The sequence below is a fragment of the Carica papaya genome, chromosome 6, assembly GCF_054855325.1.
Source record: "Carica papaya isolate Zhongbai chromosome 6, ASM5485532v1, whole genome shotgun sequence".
In the NCBI taxonomy this organism is placed as follows: Eukaryota; Viridiplantae; Streptophyta; class Magnoliopsida; order Brassicales; family Caricaceae; genus Carica; species Carica papaya.
The window spans coordinates 6,189,700-6,212,239 of NC_142314.1; the positions used below are offsets into that span (position 1 = coordinate 6,189,700).

Consider the following 22,540-nt stretch of genomic DNA (forward strand, 5'->3'; position numbering starts at 1 on the left):
TAATTATTTATTCTACATTTAAGATGATTTGTTGTAATTTTAGGATTAATTATTTATTCTACATTTAAGATGATTTGTTGTAATTTTCGGATGTAAAAATATTTTATAGTATCTTATAAATCTTTAATATTTAGAATGATTAAATTAGGAAGTAGAATTCCATTAATTAGAGTATGCATATTTCTCTTACTCAGCAATATAATGTCACCGTACATTATTCTCTGCATATTTCTCTTACTCAGCAATATAATGTCACTGTACATTATTCTCTTTTCAAGTGTGAAGATTATCAAATTAATACAGTATAAACATAAGGCTTTTTTCCTACTAGTCTCTTTTATGGTATCAGAGTAAATAAAAAAAAAGGATTAGTGAGTTGAAAGAACCATGTCGGGGATAAGAAGAAATGATTTGGAGGCTCAATCTAGAGCTTCTAATATGTTTCTACAATTGTTCCTGCTATTACTGCAGAAAATACTTATCATAACTTACAGACTATAACTCAAAAATTTAACGGGAAGAATTTCTTGCAATGGTCTCATTCGGCAGCTTTGGTGATTAGGAGAAAAGACAAATTAGCCTTCATATACGATTTCTCTCCTCGTCCGAATGTTGTTGATCCCTCGTAAGCATTATGGAACGCTCAACAAATCTTTAGTCATAATGTGGTTAATTCATTCTATAGAGGATGAGATAGGTGAAACTTATCTTTTTCATTCTACAGCAAAAGAAATCTAGGATGTCGTCACTCTTGCCTATTTTGATTTGGAAAATTCATCACAATTGTTTGAATTAAGAAATCGCGTATGCTACCTCCATCAAGGTGATATGGATGTAACTCAATATTATAGCAGCTTGCGAAAATTGTGGCAAAAGATTGACATGTTTCATTCAACCACCTAGAAAGATTCTACCGATGCTCCCCTTTTCAATAAACTAATCCAAATAGATTGCATATACGATTTTTTAGTTAATTTAAATAAAGAGTTTGATGATGTACGTGATCGTCTCCTAGGTGTTTGACCTTTACCGTCCATATGAAATCTTTGCAAAAATTTGCTGTGGAGATCATCGTTGTCGAGTTACGCTCGGTGACATCGTGGCTGTCCAAGTGGATGTCTCTGCTCTTGCTATGAACCGTCCTTCCAATCGATCACAAAATTCTGTAAAAAAACATGTCTAGTGTGATTACTACCACAAAGCACATCACACAAAGAAGACCTATTGGTTGATTCACGGAAAGTCTGAGAATTTTGTACTAAATCGGTTAAAAAAAAAGGGGTCACACCACCGACTAACAAACTAGGAGTTGTTAATTTTACAAAAGCACAAGTTGAACACTTGTGTAGCCTTCTTTATAATTTTTCTACCTCTATCACAAGTAATTATGCAACAAGCACTCCTCTCATGGCAAGTCAAGGTATTTCGGAATCTCCTGTTAGAAGTATGCTAAATTCACGTGAGCAATGGATTGTTGATTTCGGGCTACCGATCACATGACCGGTAATTCTTATTTTTTTCTGTTCTATTCACCTAGTTCAGGATAACAAAAGATTCAATTGGCGAATGGAACTTTTTCTACAGTGGCCGGCAAAGGAACTATTTGCCTATCACCTACAATTTTTTGCAGGATATTTCTTCATGTTCCAAAATTAACCTATAATTTAGTTTCTGTTTGTAAACTAACTATCGACCAGCCATGTGGTTTAATTTATCAAAAAATAATTGTGTTTTTCAGGATTTGAAGACAGGGAGGAGGACTGGCAGTGCTAAAATCTCAAATGGCCTTTGCTATCTGTTGGTTTCTTCTTCACTAATGAATAATGTTGGCTCTTTTATGTGTCTGTCTATCATTTCTGTTGAAAAATAAGTAATGTTATTACATTTTCGATTGGGTCATCCAAGTTTTACCTATATGAAGCATTTGTTTCCTCATTTATTTTCAAATAAAAGTCTAATGTTTCAATGTGATATATGTCAATTGGCAAAACACACTCGCACATTTTTACCCACTCAAAATTATCACCATCTACACATTTTACCCTCATACACAATTTGGGGTCCTTCAAATGTTCCTACACTTTTCTCTTAAAGGTGATTCATCACATTTATTAATGATCATACTCGAATATTTTGGGTTTATCTTTTCAAAGATATATCGGATGTCTCATTGGTTTTTAAGAATTTCTACCAGACAGTTCAAACACAATTTAATACAAAAATCCGAATTACTCGTACCGATAATAGTACAGAATATTTCAATTCTATACTTGGTGATTTTTTTCCGAATCAATTGTATTTTACACCAAAATTCATGTATCAATATTCAAAAACAAAACAGTGTGGCTGAGAAAAAAAATTGTCACCTTCTTGATGTTGCACGTGCCCTCATGTTTTCAACAACCATTCCAAAACATTTCTGGAGGGTGCAATCTTGACTGCATGCTACTTGATTAATCAACTTCCATTAAAAATACTAAACTATAGAACGCTCTTGAATATTTTTTGACCTCCTTTTCTAATTACCATGTTTTTTCTCAACTAGAGTTTCAGATTTTTGGAAGCGTTGCTTTTGTTCATGTGCCCGGTCAAGGGAGGTCGAAATTAGACCCTCATTCTCTAAAATATGTTTTTCTTATATATTCTATAATTCAAAAAGATTATCGTTGTTATTGTCTCCAAAAAAAGAAAATATCATACATCTACTAATGTTACCTTTTTCGAGAATCAGACTTTTTATACTCGAAATTTGTCTCGAGTTAAGAGTGGGAGTGATCCAAATTTCTAGAAACAAATTAAAATAGGCAATGGTGAGATTATTTTTCCAGATTTAAAGTCCAAATCTCCACATATAAATTTAAATGAGAAAATTCCAGATTGGAAAACAATCCAAAAATCAAATCCCATCACACCAAACCTTACCTCAAACTCGTGGGAGTTGAACCGGGATCCTCTCTCACAAACTCCAAAAGTTGCAGAAAGTCCTAATCAGTCCACATTAGAATCTGTGATGAAAAATAAAGAAATAATCTTCTTAATCAAAACCGAAACCATAAACACAAATTTACCATCAGGAAAAACTTTACAGTCTATCCCTATTATCGATCATAAAGTCAAAGATCTGCTAACTTATTCAAGAAGAAAAAATCGAAAGAAAGCAAAGGACATTGAGCCCCTGCAATCTCAATCCTCAAATTTAGATTCAGATCTTGAGAATCATGATCTAGAAGTTCTTATGGATGTGAGAAAGAAAACCAGGTCTTCCATTCATTACTTATTATCTCAAATTTTATTGGGTATGATAAGCTCTCTGGACACTACAAGATGTCTGTTACAAATTTGATATAGGTAAAGATTCCAAAAACAGTGGATGAAGTCTTGCAAAAACCAGTATGGAAAGCTGCAATTTTAGAATAAATAAGTGCATTAGAAAAGTACTGGACTTCGGATGTGGTGGAAAAGCCAAAAGACAAAGTTGTTATTGGATGTAAGTAGGTGTTCACAGTGAAATACAAGGCCAATTGTACTATTGAAAAATGTAAAGTCAAACTAGTCGCAAAAAGTTATACGCAAACTTATTGTGTTGATTATCAAGAGAATTTTGCTTCTGTTACAAAAATCAAAACGGTACGTGTACTTCTATCTCTTGTTGCTAACTTAGATTGGCCCTTACAACAATTACATGTAAAGAATATTTTTTTAAACGAAGAATTTGAAGAGAATGTCTTTAAAGACCTACTACTAGGATTTAATAATAGCAGCCATGGCAAGATAGTCAAATTGCAAAAACGTTTGTATGGCTTTAAACAGTCTCTATGTGCTTGGTTTGACAGATTCATGAAAGTAATAAAAGGACAAGATTATATACAGCCACAGACGGATCACACACTGTTTTTCAAGCACAAGGAGGGTAAAATAACTATTTTAATAGTTTACGTTGACGATACTATTATAACATGAGATGATATTGAGGAAATTACCCGAATCAAGAAAGGTCTTACTTTAGACTTCAAAATAAAAGATTTGGGTGAACTTTAATATTTTTTTGGTATGGAGATAGCTCGAGAGTGAATTTTAGTATCTCAAAAAAAGTATGTCCTTGATTTATTAAAAGAAACTGGTATGTTGGGTTGCAAACCTACAAACACTCTTATCCCAATGTGAAATTTGGTAATTTAAAAACAAACAAATCGGTTAACAAACAAAGGTTTCAAAGATTAGTTGGAAAACTAATCTACCTTTCACATACTAGACCTGACATTAGTTTTACTCTAAGTTATGTCAGCCAGTTTATACATGCACCCACAGAGGAGCACATGACTGAAATTATACGAGTTTTAAGATATCTACAAGGATATCCGATAAAATGTTTATTCTTTAAGAAAACCTCAAATCGGACCATTGAAACATTTACAGATGCAAATTGGGTAGGATTAGTCATAGATAGGAGATCAACATAAGGGTATTGTTCATTTGTTTGGGAAAACTTAGCCACTTGGAAAAACAAGAAACAAACTGTGGTCGCAAGAAACAGTGCAAAAGCTGAGTTGAGATCCTTGTCTCACAGTGTGTGTGAGATGATATGGCGGAGAAATTTACTAGGAAAATTAAAGAAACTAACAAGTGAACCACTAAATCTATACTGTAACAATAAAACTGCTATCAGTATCATTCACAACCCAATTTATCATGATAGAACCAAACACGTTAGAATAAACCGTCATTTCATTAAAAAAAAGATAGAAGATGGGATGGTGTCTATCATCTATGTTCCAATTTTGAGTCAAACAGCTGATATTTTCATTAAGAGTCTCTAAAGCCTCGATTTTGAGAGGTTAGTTGACAAACTTGGACCCACAACATCTACAGCTAAGCTTGAGGGGGAGTGAAAGAAAGTCAATTATTTATTCTATATTGAAGATAATTGGCTATAATTTCATGATTAATTATTTATTCTACATTTAAGATGATTGGCTATAATTTTAGAATGTAGGAATATTTTGTACTATCTTGTAAATCTTTTATATTTAGAATGATTAAATTAGGATGGCAAAATCTCATTAATTAGGGCTTGTACATTTCTCTTACTTGGCTATATAATGTCACTGTGCATTATTCTTTTTTCAAGTGTGAAAATTATTCAAATTAATATAGTATAAATATAAAGTTTTTTCCTGCTAGTCTCTTTTAATAAAGAAGACGACAAACATTAAGAACAACAGAGACAGTAAAGTAATAGATAGAAACATGAAATAAATTCATTAAAAAATTATCAATTCCAAACTCGACATAAATTGTTAATTAGAAACCTTTACATAGATGCTAACCTTAACTATCTAATAGGAAAAGAAATCTAAAGTTTCTTAAACAAGTTAATGGCTAAAATTGACTATAAATTATATTTCCTAATTAGGAAAATAAAAATGACTCTCTTAAAAGGTACTATAATCAGCTGTTAAGGTCTGTACAGAAGAAGATGCTCAAAAGAGGAAGAGAAATTTACTTATATATCTCGATATTATATTAAGCCTAGTAATATAAAGATATTGTGTTGTGTATGATAATTCTGCACTTTATATTAAGTATGTGTATGATTCAGTTGAAGGATAACACAGAGGATGAAAGAAGAGGAAGGTAGTAGTTATTCAAATCTGGAAATTAGGATAAAATTCCAGAATAATATTGCAGATTAACTGCTCCTCATGTGCTGGATTTTATGTGTACTAAGAAGGATATTTAAGCGGGTATTGGTGTAATAGTATGGTAGAATAGTAGGGGAGAAACAAGGAAAACGTGCAGCAGTGACTGCTCTAAAATAACCACCAAACAACTGCTGCTCCTCCCTCTTACATAGAAACCACTAGCTGTCCCAAAATTTATATGCAGAAAAAGTTTCAAAATGTTTTTAGAGCAATTATAAGCTCTAAGAAATCGTCAAGTTCTCTCCTAACAAACACATACTATTAAAAAAAATCCAGAATAAGGACCACAATATAAGCCTTCTTATATAGGTTTAAAGGAGTCTACATCATTCTCCTCCACTTTAAAAACTGACTTTGACTAGTTAGTACGCAAATAGCCGGCTAAGAGTTTGGATTCAGAGTGCGCAACAAATCTTCCTCAATCTAAATAGCAGCATATTTGGATAACCTCTCTATTTAACAAGATGCTCATGGAATAACATTCATGTCCCGTATGGTTGCAATCCTAGTTGTTGGCGGCAACATATGCTGGAATTTTGCACGGCCTATACAAATATGAGAAAACAACGAGAAGCTCTAGAAAACCTCAATAAGGTGATGTATTCCAAAAATCCAGAAACATGATGAATACCACACGGTCACATAAATCAAGCCAATAGGTATTAGGTTCATATTTTTGAAGGATAGGCGATGAGCCAAAGAGGTGAGAGTGCTAACACTGAGCATTACTCTGTCCAGATTAGCCGGTCCAAAATGGACTAGCTAGTTAAGTCTTGACTGGACCAAACTAGAAATCCTTAGACTAGGAGAATTAAGATCAAGAAGACTCATCCATTCTGGTATAATCCAAATATGGACCGGCCTGGACTAGTTAAAAAGATAGAAAAAAAAAAATTTGAAATAAAAAATATAGAAAATATATTGTTATGGGTACCAAGAGGTATCATCCCATATACAAAAGTATTTACAAATCTGTTAACTTGTCAAAAAGGTTCTCCAAATCCTCCATCGACTATGGAGAATAACCGACTAACAAAAAACCAAGGGTGTGAAACCATCTATTCTTGATAACATCAAATCCATTCACATCATCCACCCATCAAAGGCCCACTTCTTTCTTTCCTTCCACACAATCCATAAAATGGTAAGTGGAATCATATTAGGGTATTTGCTCCTACTCCTTATGCTCTTCCATGTTCAAAGCACTTCCCTCACCGAACCTGCCATCACCCAACAGATACCTACCAACCTATAAACCCTGGTCCAAAGTTTGTGCACCATAGGACATCATAGCAAAATGTGATTGCAACTCTCCTCTGCCCTCATATAAAAGTAACACACATTCACCAAAACCTTACCCCTCCGTGTTAGCTTATCTATGATTAAAATGCATTCTCTACTACCCTCCCATGCAAAGAATGAAACCTACGGTGGGACATTACCTTCCATACCTGTACGAGATCCTTGCAGCAATTGCCATTACACTTGAACAATCGCTTGTAAAAAAACATTACCATGAAGGAATCATTCTTGGTAAGGCTCCACTGAGGGCTATCATTGTTACCGTCCAAGACAATAATGAAAGGATGCTTAACAACTTCTCATATTCACTTATTTCACGATTATTTAAGATTCCTTGATACCAAGACCTAGCCATTCCCAAGATAAGAAATAACATATGTTTATATACACACACAAACCAAAAAAGATGGTTACCAATCCTAATGTAATGTAACTTATCATCTTCATAACTTCTTATTTAAATCACCCAGCTGGCCGCTGCGTCTTCTCATCTTGTACTTCCTCATCTTCTACCGTCGACTCGCTGCCTCTCTGTTGGTTGATTCATCTTCCTCTTCTTCTCATCTCTATCGACTCACCACCAGCAACTGCCTCTCCTATTCTCTACTGCCTCCATCACTTCCTCCTCTCTATTATGCCTTCGGCACTCTTGGCTCTACTGCGTGCAACTACAGTGGTGTGTACATATATATATACATATATATATGTATTTATGTAAATGTGCGTGTGTGCATATATATTGAGTGTGATGTGGTGGAGAATATATATGTAACCATGTTGAAGACAACACTAGCTTGGTAGGGATAAATATCAATGGGGAGAAACAAAAAAAGAAAGAGATTATTATTATAAATTTAAATGAAAAATATGCCCCGACTGGCCAATTTTGTGGATTTTGTGTGGATCTAGAAAGATTGGAACAAAAGAAAACCATGGTTGATCATGAGAGCTTTCTCTCTCTTGTAAAGGGTTGATCGGATTTATGAAGATATTTCAGATAATTTTTTATATTCACATCGAAGAAGAGAGAATTGCAGAAGAGAGAAAAAAGAGAAAGATATATATGAATATATTTGTGTACATATTTATTGAATGGATTGTGGAGTATGTATATGCATATATCATGTGTATGTGTGTATATTGTGTGTTATATAACTTTTGTTAATTTTTTATTAGTTCTTAATTAAAATATAGCTAAGAGAATTCAAATGTTTGGAGCAATTTGGTCCACATTGTAATGAACCAGACCAAACTAAAAATTTCCAGCCCAATCCAATTTAGACAGAAGTGATATTAGTCTGATCTTTTATCTGAATATTTTCTCATTTTCTGTTTTTATCTTGGTCTGGTCTGGACTGGTCCAGTCCAGTTCTGGACTATTAATCACCCTAGTGAGTGCAAAGAGTTTGATTATGCATCACAAAAGTCACCAATCTAAAAAGGCTCATTGAGTTGTTATCCATGTGAGAGGTTTTCAGGTTATTCTAGTCGAAGAGATGCGATCACAAGGTGTAGCAGCCTAAACCTCTTAAAACTCCTTAGGATCATTAAGAGGACAACTTGGAGAAACAATGTGCAAATAGAAGTAATAATTTTTTCATTATCAAATACATCTTCATCACCTGAGTGCTCAATCAGATCAATAATTTGTATTTCAAGAGATAGTGAGTCATAAGATTCATGCTCAACAACCAAAGCACATCAAGTACACATGGAAGCAAATGTGAACCTTCTCATGACAAAGATGACACTAAATTGAAACCAAAAGATCCATTAGGAAGTGCTAGAGTTAGGTGCTTGAGAGATAGGATTCTTAGCTGTAAAATGGACTGAGAAACATACTTTGATTGAGTTGACTCCCCTATGAAAGATGACATTCAACGCTTATTACGAAATTCAAAATATTTCTTTCCAGTGCCTTTTAGTTGGATTCTTCTAACAACTCAGAAGAGTACAAGGAAACTTCTCTTTTAATTTCTACCCAGATAAACCTATAAAGAGTGACAAAAGAGTCTTCTCAAGTTCACATCTAAGACAGAGTTTCCCAGATCGAGATATGCAATCAGTTATGCAATTATTCAATTATTGCAAATGCAGTAATTTTTCAAACAAGCAACTGCAATATTAGGTAGGAAGGTGTTTTTCTTTCACCTTTTATTTCATAACCTCCCATCGTATGATAGTTAAATCTCCTAGACATTCTAAGTTTCACTGGGATCAATTGCTGACTTCCTAGCTTATCCTACCAACTTCATTTTCGTAAACCTACACCCTATGTCAGATGCATAATACCGCTCAAAATAACCTTCTAAGCTATTTAACTAATCCAAGAAAATACTAGGATACAAGTTACAATCATAGGAAGGAACACTTAACATCACTCATTTTTAGTAACTTTTATGTGGTCATCATGCCTAGTAGGTAGTGGCGAATGCCCAAGAATTTTGGGTGGGATTCTACCATAAATAACTTCCCTATTTGGAGCTTCATACTGATCGTACTCAAATTGATTATCATAAAAGAAGATCCCACCTTGCAGGATCTTGTTAGGATGACTAAGAAAATTACACATCGCTAATTCAGAGGAAAAACATTATTTCTAGGTCCATGAATAAGAAGAGTACCATGTGCAGACTAAACAAACTTCGAGGATTATTAGGCTACCTTGTGGAAGGTTGGGTGTTTTCTTCATATTGTTTTTGTTTTTCCAAGTGTTTAAGCACTTAAGCCATTTGTAACTCCACCGTAGCGCATATGTTATGAGTTTTTAGGTAAAGTTGAAGAGGCAATACAGTCAAGGGCAGCCATTAAGTTGTAACCAATGGATAAGAATCAAGAATCAAAGTCAAAATTTAATACTTCAAGAAATCCAAAAATTCCATATTCTACAATAATCTACTTGGATTGACTAACAGACTGACTCGGCTTGACTCATCCCAGCAGATTTTTTCACCATGACAAACTAGAGTTTTGATTTAAAGATATTAAGATAAGGAAGGCATGAGTTTTTAGCATTAACGTACTCACAGAAGAAAAAACACAACATCATAGATGTTTAGCATCATCAAACTTGCAAATATTCATAAACGAAGTCTTTTGAGTATTAAGAAACTATGTCTTACATATGAAAAGGAACGTAAAAAAAAAAGTAATGTAACCTAGTAAACTTGAAAAATAGCAAAAAGCCATCTCATTTAATTGAAAATGACTCAACAAGGCAAATCAATGATCTATAGGAGTAGATCAGATTCTATAACCTCTAATTAGAAGATTTTAGCAACAGGTCAACTAGAAAACTCGGAGGACAAAAGACCTCAGAAGCAATAAGACCATGGAGCTTTTGTTAATTCAACTCTTAATGAGATATAATACCCCATACTCTTCAACCTTTTATGGAACCAAATGTCACAGAAAATATAACATAATTTCTTTGAAAATGAAAATATGTTCCTTCTCTTTACCCTTCTTAGGAGCTTCTTCGCGAGCGAGAACTTGAATGCCAGGCCTAGACAAAGATAAACTAGCCATAAGCAATGCATCGACTGGAATACAGTATGAACTATGGAGATAAAAGGCAAATACAAAATATAGTAAATCAACCGGTACAGAGAATGAGGGAAAGAAATACAGATGATTCTTAGAGGATGACTAACAATTGACAAGAAACAGTATCGAAAAGCAACTAAATTCAGAAGTAGAACACAGAAGCTAACCCTCCGTTTTAATCCACCTAGAACTGTATAAACATTCCAGTTCAAGGAAGAAAACATGCTGATTTAGCCTCCTGTTCAGAGTAGAAGATTCCATGTAGTACTTTTCTCAATATAAGGAGAACAAGTTTTAGAGAACGATTAGGAAAAGAGAATGTTAAACACTTTAAGCTGGATGATCATTAATTCAAAAACATCTTCCAGGAAGCTGAATAGATATCTGGGTTCAATCAAATTTTTTATGGCTTATATTCATGGTTCAAATGTTTACAGCATATTCTCCACCCAAAACGGTTCAATTTATCCTATTAACACGTTGAAAAAGAAAACAGCTACATGCGAGGCCAAAGACAAGGGAGCACACAAGGTGGACTAATGTAAGTGTCTCCAATATAGTATAAAAAACAAAAAGATAAGAGCTAACACCTTCAGAAAAATGAAGAAAATATGCTAATTCACAGAAGATATTAGGGAAACACTAGCAACATAATTGAAAATTCAGAGAGAAGATAGCAGAAGTTATCACAAACATGCCCTCCAGTTGCTATTTAATTTCGAGATCTTGAAAAAATTGGAAGACCAAATGTCTGGAGTGACTATCAACACAGTCAATTTCCTCATCGAGAGTGGAGATTAACAATCGGTAATCACCTAATAATAACGAGTTTTACAACTAATTTTAAAATGCATGTAGAAAAGTCAGATTGAAAATGATAAGAGAAGGAAAAAATGTGCCGAGTCATTAGTTTCCCTAAATCAAATTAATTAATAATAATAGAATAAATAATCACAAACCAAGGTCTCTGATAATTCATATGACACATTTATATCTACTCAAATTGTAATAAAAAAAATAACATTCTTCTGAACCTTGAATCTGAATCCACTCAACACAATTCAACAGAAGAATAATAATTACCAATTCTTACCTTAGTAGCAATCGAGGCATAACATGTGTATGCACTATAAATGAACTTGTAATTTTGTCAACAGATTCCATAAAAACAAACATGAATTCCTAATTGCCAAATCCTAATTTCTTAATCTTTCAAAATCTTACATAATTTCAAAATAGAAGTGAACTATAAGATGCCAGTATAATTTTGATGATTTTCATACAAGGAGGTTGTCAATAAGCAATGACTTATTCCTATGGAAAGTAAACTGTTTTGATATTAAAATTGCAGATTCTATCACATCCCACATTCTACAGTTAAATGGAAGACCTAAACTTGCTAGTCAAGAAGACCAATTAGCCCCCATTGCAATAGTAAAAATTCTCAACTACCTATACGTATAGGTATGACTGAAGAATGAAATCAAGACTAAAAAGCGCCTTTCTCCTAACTAGTTAAGACAATAAAGGTGGTGCATTTTACAATCTCCCCCTTCCCTCCCGGAAAAGAAAACAAGGACTACAGCACCAGGTTACTCATTTCAACAAGTTATATGTTAGTAATCCACACAAATATGTAGGGATAGATTATCATGCAAATCATCATCTTTGGAAGAAAAAATAATCTGCTCAATAGAATTATCTTTGTTCTCAGAAAAAAAAATGACGGTTGGAATTGAGAGAAAAAAGATGAATCTCAACTTAAAAGGTTCACACAAATTATAAATAGCAGCCTACCTCATACATGCACAAGTCTGACATTCCTCCGAGGTCCTCTATCCACCACTAAATGCAAGGGCAGTGCTATTATTTGTCATTTTTTCTATGTCCCCAATAAAGTTACTGATCAGAAAACAAACCAATAATAATATTAGACGATAGCTTCCTGAACTCAAACTGCCAATAGAACAGTTGAAAAAACATAGAAATTAGAACAATTCCAGACTAGTCAATAAATAAATTCAGAGAACTCAAATCACATAAAACAAGTTTGGTTTAAGTTCTTAGGTCTCCAGACCCTATCTAATGAAAACAATCCTTGTAAAAAAGGTAATAATAGAAAAATCTAATCTAGAAAGATAGAAGACTTCCAGAAAAACATCAAATCCTGAAGATTGAGAAACAGTAATATTAGTTATGAACACAAACATTATATACATAAGGTTCTGTAAATATGTAAATAATCTATATATGGGTTGGCATCCCCTTGGTGCCTTTTAATATATTTTTATATTTTTTATTTCAAAAGAAAAATATACATAAAGCTCCACTTTGATGTTGAGGTGAGACATTATGATCTCAATTGAGTGCGCTGGTGGACTGAACTTTTTTTTCGAGAGAAAAGTATTCATTGCATTTTAAGCATTCTTTTATTGGAAGAGATATTGTTGTATTTAGCATTTTAATTTTTAACTTCATTTTTATGCTTCTTTTTCCATGAATTGGAATGATTAAAGTAGTGTTACCTATAACATCAGATAGTTCACTCCATTTCCCTTCTTACATTTTCTCATTACCCAAACAACAAAAAGATCATTTCAGTTCATAGAAATAAAGAGGCATAAACATTGGATCCAAATTGAGAGAGTGAGGTAACCCCAAGGAACAGTGAGAGAAGGAAGATTGTGGGCCTGGATTTGGCAAATCGGATCCAATTGAGGAGATTTTTTGGAGACCAAAATCGAGAGCTAAATGGACTAAAGAGGGAAATAGAAACACTAAGTTCTTCCATATCATAGCTAGCGATCATAGAAGAATAAATTATATGAAGGAGCTGGAAATTAATGGCGAAGTAGTAAAAGGTAATGAGGATTTCACAGATTGATGAAATCTCACGTTCAGAATCTGTTCACTAAGAATTCCAATTGGAGGTCCATGCTCGATGGTCTTGACTTAAATAGTTTGGAGGAGAGAGACCTTGTCTTTTTGGAACAAGAATTCCCAGAGGAGAAAATTTTGGAAGGTCTCATGCAATGTAGGATGACAAAGCTCTAAGGTCAGATGATATTAACATGGGTTTCCTTCAGAAAATTTGGGGTGTGGTTAGAGCAAATATAAGTGACCTTTTTAGAGAATTTCATGAATCAAGATCCTTTGTCAAGCACTTAAATTCTACTTTTCTAGTACCCACTCCAAAGCTTGAAGGGATTACAAGCATCCAATATTTCAAGCCAATTAGACTCGTAGGTAGTTGTCTACAGACTTTGCAAAAGTTCTTGCAAGAAGAATGTCCAAGTTGGTGTGGAGGGTGATTGGTGAGTGTCAGCATGCCTTTATGAGTGAGGGAGACTATGGTATGGTTGTAATTGCTTATGAGATAGTGGCTAATTTGATGTATAAGCTTGACATACAAACAGCATACGATCCATCCTCTTTCTTGAAGACCTTTATAGGTATCAAACAAAGAGACTCTTTATCTCCTCTACTCTTTATAATTGTTGTTAAAGAGATGGTAAATTAGGTTAAAGAATATAAAAGTAAATTATGCCCTTCATAATTTGTTGTAATTAATTGTATATTTTTTCCCGTCTTTGAAGAAAAAAATTTGTACATTTCCTCTCCATCCTAGAACAACTGTATATATGGGTTGTAACATTTAATATAAAACACATCAAACCATTCTTAATAATCGTAGTAAAGCTGAGTTAGTGAGTTCGTTATCCAAGTTGATTCAGCAAGTTGACTTTGCGACTCAACAGAGCTGGATCAGTTGCAAGCTGCAAATTCCCTCCCCATGCAGCCACGAGTTCCAAGTAAAATTCTTCTAATAATTTTCTATTTCGACATTAACTAGCATGCAATTTGTAAACGATGTTGGAGATAACATCCCAACCCAACATTGCAACTTCAAATATTAGTGAATTCAAAGTGAAGATTGAAAAATTAAAAATCCAACTTAGATCCCTGGAAAAACAAACAGATATCGATTTATTGATACACCTAGTGGGATATTCAAATACAACTTCTACCTCACATGGACTGAATTTTTCAAATAAACCCTTTGAAAATTCTTGGGATGTAGACTCAGGAGCCACAAAACACATAACTAATACTTCTAAACATTTTCATACACACACTAGATATAACCTTATCTTCATAGGGAGTCCATATTAAAAGATAAGGATACAAAATTCTTAATGAATTTTAATTTATTACCTTTTTCACATACCTCAAAACCATTACCACGAGAGAATGCTCAAAATCCACCAGAAAACTCACTACCACAAGAAAATCTTCAAGGTCCATACTCTCAAGAAATCATACTAGACCCTAAATTTTCTTAAGTGTATACAAGGAGAAAGATGTCAAATACTGAGCCAAGTCGGTCCAAGAATCCGACCTTTATCCTAGAACTAAAGTAAGTTTCGAAAAACTTATATAGTCTTGTGATAGTGATAATTGCACTTCATAAAGGTACAAGAAAATGTACTAAATACCATCTCCATCCTATCTCACAATTTGTGTAATTTGAAAAGTGTTCAATAATACATAAAAATATCCTCACATATTTAAATAATAATTATATCCTAACACAATATATGAGGCATTATTATATAAAAAATGAAAAAAATATCATGAGTGAAAAAGTAGCCACTTGAAAAGGAAAATTGAGGTGGAGGTCTATACTAGAGCATGATAGCTTGTAAGGAAGAGCAATAAGTGTTATATTTGACAACGAGGATATGGATTGATCTACGAAGTTTTCCTTCTCGGCCGCATGGTATAGGCTTGCAAAGGAAAAAATGCACAAAGAGAAAGGAGTTGTAGAAATGCATTAAGTGTTGGGTCTAGAGAGAAAGTGAACTTTTGGCAAGATGAGTGGTTAGATAGAGGGGCACTCAAGACCCAATTTTCCTGGATTTTGCTCTCGCACATCATAAAGAGACCCCACGATTCAGGAATCTTTCCGAAGTTTGAAAGGGAATGGCTCGTCAATTGTGAAGATCACCTTGATGATCAAAAGATCAATGAGTATGAATTTGTTCTATTAGTTCTATTCAAATGTACTTCTAACGTGGTCAAGGATTATCCTATTTGGAGGCTTAACTCTAAGGGATTTTTCTCAGTTAACACTTTTAACTGCATCTGAACAAGAGGAATGAAACTTGTATGGAGTTGCCATCCAGGCTGCTCTAGAAGGTAAAAGCTGCTTGAGAGGCTGCTAGAGAGTGTACCTTAACATCAGATAAGCTGATTAGTCGCTATATGTGCAAGAGTGATGCAGAATCGTATGCCTGTTTTGGTGCCTATTTGATAATTGTACCCTAACACTGGATAAGTTGACTAGGAGGGAAAAAATATTGGTCAATGGTAGCTATCTGTGCAAGAGTGATATAGAATCGTATATTCTGTTCTGTTTTCTATTTGCTTACCTTTTTGTGAAACTTAGATTACTGTGATGGATGTCAACTGGATGATGGCTCAGTAAGAGATAAGAATAGGGAGCGAAAAGGGCCCATAGGGATAACATTTCTTCAAGTCTTATTCCTTTAGCTACGTTTGTGTTATCTGGAAGGAAAGAAAAGGGAATGTTTTTGAGGGCATTGAGTCTAATTTTGATAAATTCAAAGACACATGGCTTCAGACTCTAGGTTCTTTTATTAAAGGTCATTTTCTTTATTCTTATAAGGATCTTGGGGACCTTATACATATTTTAATTAACATGTAAATTCGGTATATGAGTTATACGCCTTTGTTGCTTATGAATAGTTAATATTTTTCTTTCAAAAATAACAACACTAAAATCAAACAAAAAACTTAATCAAATAGATTTTTGAGAGATACTCTTTTTTAAAGATATTTTTTATAGAAGTAAGAGAAAATTGCTTCGGGAATTCAATTGGACTCAACCAAGTATCAATCACCACAAATGGAAACATTCGCTTCTTCTGTAGAAAAATAGAAATCATCAATATCCAGAAAATATAATATTCAATCATCTGTTTACATAATCAAATTATGTTAGTTAATATGACACACTTTTGAGTTCTACCAAAAGGTGGACTTCACTTCTATATGTACCTTTAATTAATGAAAACCAAATGGTCAAGTGAATTTAGTCTTAAAATTTGTATCATGACATAGCTTTCTTGATCTAGTGTTCAAATTATTTGTACCATTCCCCTTCCTAAAACGCCACCTTCTTCAATGTCTCTCAAAATTCCTACCCCTCTTTGGTGTCTCTAACGTAAGAATCTATTTTATGGAGACCCTAGATTTCTCTAGCTTCTTAAATGGAAATCTCTGTTCTTACAAGTCTTCCAAGGCTGTAGTGTACTTGACCACATAGATGCGTCAAACATATCATCCAATAGCCATCACTGATTAAGCAGGAAATGCCCAGTCAAACTTGAAGCTCCAGCAGCAGCAAGTCGAGTCCCTTGTTCTCCTCTTTTTGATCCAAGCTATTCTCCTCCAACATCCTATGAAGCCTCCTAAAAACCAAATCAAACCTTAACCACTCCCCAAGCTTGGCAAGAGATTGAAAAACGTTTTCATGATCAAGCACATGCTGGGTTACAACGCCTCAATTCTCTGCTGTCAAGAATGATATTTCTACCTCAAAAAACTCAAAATAGTGGTTCCGTTGTCACCCCTGGTTGCTATTTATAGACAGATTTTTATGCTGCAAATTTCTGAGGTCTTACCTATTGACCATGAAAATGTGATTATTAGTTTAAGCTCCCAAGAACCTCTACCCTATTTCCTTGACCTGTGGTCAGGCCTATAATCTCAGAGAAGTAAGACTTGCTAAACACCAAATACCCTCCCTTACCTCTGCCCCTACAGTGGCTTCCTTCGCTTCCTCTACCTAGCAAAACCAATTTTACAATTTCGACTGTCCGTACTCAAAATCCATTCCATTTCCAAATTCTCTCACCAACAAAACGCAGTATACGACTCAACAAAATAAACAACCGATTGAAAAATCCAGAAAATACAGAAGCATCAAGATTATTCTCTTTCAAGCAGGCGTACATCAAACCAAAACCGATATTCAAATGAATACTCACCTGAAAAACTGTACTCCACAAGGAACTCAAAATTTTCCCACTAAATTCGAAATTCTGCCGGAAAGCGAAGTCTCCAAGTCGCAGTAGAAAAGTAAATCCTTAATCTAAAATCGCTTTGCCCTAATCCAAAAGATTTCTGGGATGTTCTGGATTTCTTCTGTGGAGGAAGCACCCAATTTTTTTAGTTTTTGAATATTTTATTCATATTTTATATTAAATCGAAAAAGATGGTGACACAGGAGGAGACACGTGGCGAGCAGATCAATGCTGGCGAGCGGTAGATATCAGAATTCGTGGACGAGAGAAGGGGATGAGATCCGATCAGTTTCTGAGGCAGGATTGGTCCACGTAATCACAGGTTCTGGCAGGTCGACACGCGTCCCAGGACCACTTGGTAACGAATATTCGTGGCGTGCACGCGGTCTGGTGTAGTGACGTGGGATTTGTTCTCGCGTGAATTTTTTATTGTGGGGTCCGAATCATCTCCGCCTGCCTCTTTTCTTAATGTTGTTTTTTTTTAATAGAATTAATTAATAGAGTGCGTAATCTGATATTAATCTTCATGTTAAACAAAATTAATTATCTTCATTGGGTTATAAAAAAAAAAAAAAAAACAGCACAAGTTTCGAATAACATAAAATTACATTACAAACGTATAATTAAGAGTGGTCATATTTTGGATCGAACAATTTAATCCTAAGTCCAAGCAACATAAAAATAATAATAAAATAAAATAATTTATTTTAGTCACATGTTTGGTAAGATTTATATTGAAATTAAAATTAATTAAATACATGTACATGATGCGACTTCATCATGGATATATCATACATCTATATAATGCGTATCACAGTCTACATTAGGTGGGGGTGTAGTTGAAGGCAATTCAAAATTTACGTACAACATATTCAGGTTTTCTGGCTAAATAAATCTTAAAATTGATAATCTAATTTTATAATTTTGAGAAATACTAATTAAGTGCTCTAAATTAAATTAGACAGATTTTGTGTAAACGACATCGATTAATTTTAAATTTTTATTAAAAAGTAATATTAACATTTTAACAAATCAAATTGTTCATACAACTCATTTGAGCTAATTATTGTTTCTGCAAATCAATTATATTTCTGTTATTTTTCATTCAATGCGTTTCGGGTTTCTCGAAGTCATGCATTGCCGCTGAACTCTTAATCACGCAAAACAGAGAGGTAAACAAGAAGACAATGTCGACTCTTACGGTGCCTGATCAGCTTCCTCGTGTCGCCGAGGACTGCGAGCGCCTCAAGGAAGCTTTTGACGATATATATATATATATGTATGTATCTCTAAACCGATCTCTGTCTTCCTGTTTATCCATGTGCATGTGTACTTGCACAGATACATGTGTGTTTTTAAGTGTGTATTTGCGTTGAGTGCTGCTGTTCATATCATGTTGTGATCTAATGCATAAAATATACAATCTCCATAACACTATCGGGTTACGTTGACTCTGAAGTATGCGCCTGCGATTTCTGACGTTAATTGAGTTTCTGTTGTTTGGACTGGAAAAGTTTAGAAAACTATATGAACGAGAAAATTGTTTTTTACTATTTCTTTTACCTTTTTTTCATTTAGTTTTCATTTTCTACCACAAATTTGAATAACGTGCAATGAGTTGATTTTCTAATTGTTGATATCAATCCAGTTGTTTTCATTCAACAACTGTTGTTTGGAAATAATGAACATGGAATCACTAGACGAAGAAAAGCCAGAGTAGCTTCGTCATTTCAATCACATAAGGCCAATGCTCTTATGTTAACTTTGTGTCGCGTCTAAACAGTATTCTTTCATGTGGTCTCTGGTGAATTAATGAGAACAAAGGTGGCTGTGTTATTTTTTCCCCTTACTCTTTCTCGGTTTCTTTCTTATTTCATTTTGGGGCGACACATGGAAGTGAATTCAGGCTATCCTGACATCAAGTTGGGTTGTTTGTTTCCTAGTCAGTATTAACATTGTATTGTTTCGAGAATTACGAAAATGCATCTGTTGTTGGGTTTCCATTTGAATGGATTTTGTTGATGCTTGTATCTGATGCATGATAAACATATTTTATTCAAGTATGTATCCATGCTGCATAGTATTTTTTTCCTCGTATGTTTCTACATTCATGAGTTAGTGGATCAATGGTAGATTGTGATACTGTGGATTTAAACTTTAGCAGGATGGGGAACTGATGAGGCAACAATCATATCCATATTGGCTCACAGGAATGTTGCCCAGCGCACATTAATTCGACAAACATACATTGAAACATATGGGGAGGATCTTCTGGCAGCACTTGACGAAGAACTATCAAGTGATTTTGAGGTCAGGATTTTACAGTAAAATGGATAACACGTCTCTCAAATGAACATATATACTTCTAATGTTATGTTTTACAGCTTATATTATTATTCCATGATTATGATAATGTTATTGTTTTTCTTATATTGTTTTCATAAATTCCACCGAGGTAAGTGGATGGTAAAGGTTTTCATGTTAATAAATGAGTTTGTTGTAAATTATGCTCCATTGGTCTTTTGTGTTTTTCTACCCACCTTTACCTCCGTGACGGTGAGATATCGTGATGTTCTTACTGGGTTAGTGTAGCTCACTCCTTATTTAACCATTTCAGATCAGGAAGACATGGTTCCCGAGCCCGTTCCGCAGGAGGACGACGAAGGGGATGCCTAGAGACTCTGTAGTCATACTCATAGTTTTATTTTCGAGTTTCTCTCTTAGTTAGTTTAATCTTTTATATTTTAAGTACGTTTTTGGTTTTTTCGTGTAAGGGATGTTAACTGAAATTTTGATCTCGCTTCCGCATTTGATATATTTAAATACTCATTTCATTTTAATATTTCCGGAGCCGTTACAAAAATGGATAACACGTCTCTCAAATGAACATATATACTTCTAAGTTTTGTGTGCTAAAGAGGGTAGCTCGCTTGAGCTTTTGGTAGGTTAATACTAAGTATGATTATGAAATAAACTAAACTAATGCGTTGTTAATAGAGAATAGTGCTTCTACGGATAATGGATCCTGCAGAATGTGATGCACTTCTAGCGAATGAATCTCTAAGAAAGAGGGCTGCAGGTCATCACGTTATAATGGAAATAGCCTGCACAAGAACTTCACATGAAGTATTCCTTGTAAGAAAAGCTTATCTGGCTCGTTATAAGAGATCTCTTGAAGAAGACGTGGCACATTAAATAACTGGAGATTTTCGTAAGGTTTGGCATTTTATCATTTCTCCTGCTTTCATCAACTCTAATTAATCCAATAGGAAACATACAGTTACTTTGTCACCACAGAATGGTTGAATCTTTGTAATGTCAGTTTCATTTCTGTGCCTGGGGGATTTTGTTAATACTGGTTTGGAAAAATTGTGCTCCATAAAAAAAATGGATAATCTGTTAGTAACATGAAATCTATCTTCACCGGATAAGACACGCAAATTAGCATACCAAAGTTTGGTTATCTGCTCCTGAAGCATTATCCTTGGTGTTGAGAATTCTTTTCCTCTTAGTCCTAATCACCTTTTCTCCTTCTCTCCTTTAAAATTCCTTTTTTTTTTTTTTTTACAATTATTACCTCTAGCAGATAATACATTCTTAAAGTAGTACATATTTTTTTTTTTTTTGGTGAATAATTTGTATGCTGAGACCTCTAACATCTTTTTCTCACAGCTTTTGGTACCTCTTGTTACTGCATATCGGTACCAGGGAGCTGAGGTTGATATGACTCTTGCCAAATAAGAGGCAAAAATACTTAATGAGAAGATTTTAGAGAAATCAGAATTTTAACCACTAGGGGCAAGGCACAAATCAATGCTACACTTAACCAGTACCATGACCTATTTGGACATTCCATTAACGAAGTACTTTCATTTCTCTCTCTTCATCTCCAGCATTGTGCATTACTGAAACTTGTAATATTCTCTTCATTTATTTACCAAAGTTTATTTTTCATCTACATTTATATGGATACTAATGACAAATCACATTTCTTTCATAGTTGATTTACCAAACCAGAAGGATTCTTAAAACTAAGTTGTTTTGATCAAATCGACACAGTCCCTCATTTCCCAGTCATTTGTATTATTTGTGAGCATTATTGCTAAATATGCAATTGCAGTACCAGGAGTAATACTAGCCTGATCTTTTCCAGGAGTTAAAAACAGATCCAAAGGACGAGTACTTGAAGTTACTGAGAGCGACAATCAAGTGCCTGACCTACCCTGAGAAGTATTTTGAGGAAGTTCTACGACTGTCTGTGAAGGGTCTTGGAATTGATGAGGAAGCCCTTACCAGAGTAGTTGTTACCAGAGCTGATGTTGATATGAAACACATTAAGGAAGAATACTATCGAAGAAACAGCGAACCACTGGATGCTGCCATTAAGGGTGATAACTCTGGGAACTATGAAAGAATGCTTCTAGCCTTGATTGGTCATGGAGATACTTAAGCAGGTCATCATCCAATGTTCTGCCGGTTGGTTATCCTCAAAATAGTTTATACTGGTTCTTTAAATAAACTATATGATCTCTTTCCACGTCCACAATGGAGTCAAAAACACACACAAATAAACTCATGCATATAGCTTGGATCCAATGCCTTTTTTCACTTGTGGCACAAATAGCTTGGATTAATATGCATCTGTTGAACTTTTTCGTTTTATAGAAAAAATTAAAAAAATTGATTCCAACTTTTAAGTCGTTATAACTACTCTAACAATTATATCTTTTTGTTTTCTTATTTTTAAATTAAGAACCGAACCAAATAATATTTAATTTATTTGATTGCTAATAAAGAACTTGATTTATTCTGTAGTAATAATAAAAATATTAATAATTAAATACAACACTCCACCTACATGTGTTCTATTTGTTTTGTTAA

At 34.1% G+C, this 22,540-nt stretch overlaps 1 protein-coding gene and 1 pseudogene across 12 annotated transcripts in view; one reads left to right on the forward strand and one right to left on the reverse strand.

The window, feature by feature from the left end:
- The window catches only part of LOC110816136 (dentin sialophosphoprotein-like protein), a 52,160-nt gene extending 34,348 nt beyond the window's left edge, over window positions 1-17,812 (reverse strand). For 4 of the 11 annotated variants that reach the window (XR_015821672.1, XR_015821671.1, XM_088222962.1 and 1 more), the window contains exons 1-3: window positions 12,348-12,452; window positions 11,245-11,365; window positions 10,466-10,509 (exon numbers count right to left, since the gene is read on the reverse strand). Coding sequence is in view for 4 of the 11 variants with exons in the window: in XM_088222962.1 (XP_088079088.1) it covers window positions 10,466-10,509; window positions 11,245-11,335 (135 nt within the window). In the remaining 7 variants the exon portion in view is untranslated. Of the gene's footprint in view, window positions 1-1,030; window positions 1,053-2,715; window positions 2,785-2,922; window positions 3,006-10,465; window positions 10,510-11,244; window positions 11,366-12,347; window positions 12,453-17,623 lie in introns of those variants that run through there. The other 7 variants (XM_022044188.2, XM_022044187.2, XM_088222961.1 and 4 more) reach the window with 7 other exon arrangements.
- A 3,605-nt stretch (window positions 17,813-21,417) lies between these two features.
- Window positions 21,418-22,403, forward strand: LOC110816098 (annexin D2 pseudogene; annotated as a pseudogene). Its single transcript, XR_015821847.1, has 2 exons — window positions 21,418-21,522; window positions 21,813-22,403. The product of XR_015821847.1 is annotated as an annexin D2 pseudogene (transcript).
- The last annotated feature ends 137 nt before the right edge of the window (window positions 22,404-22,540 follow it).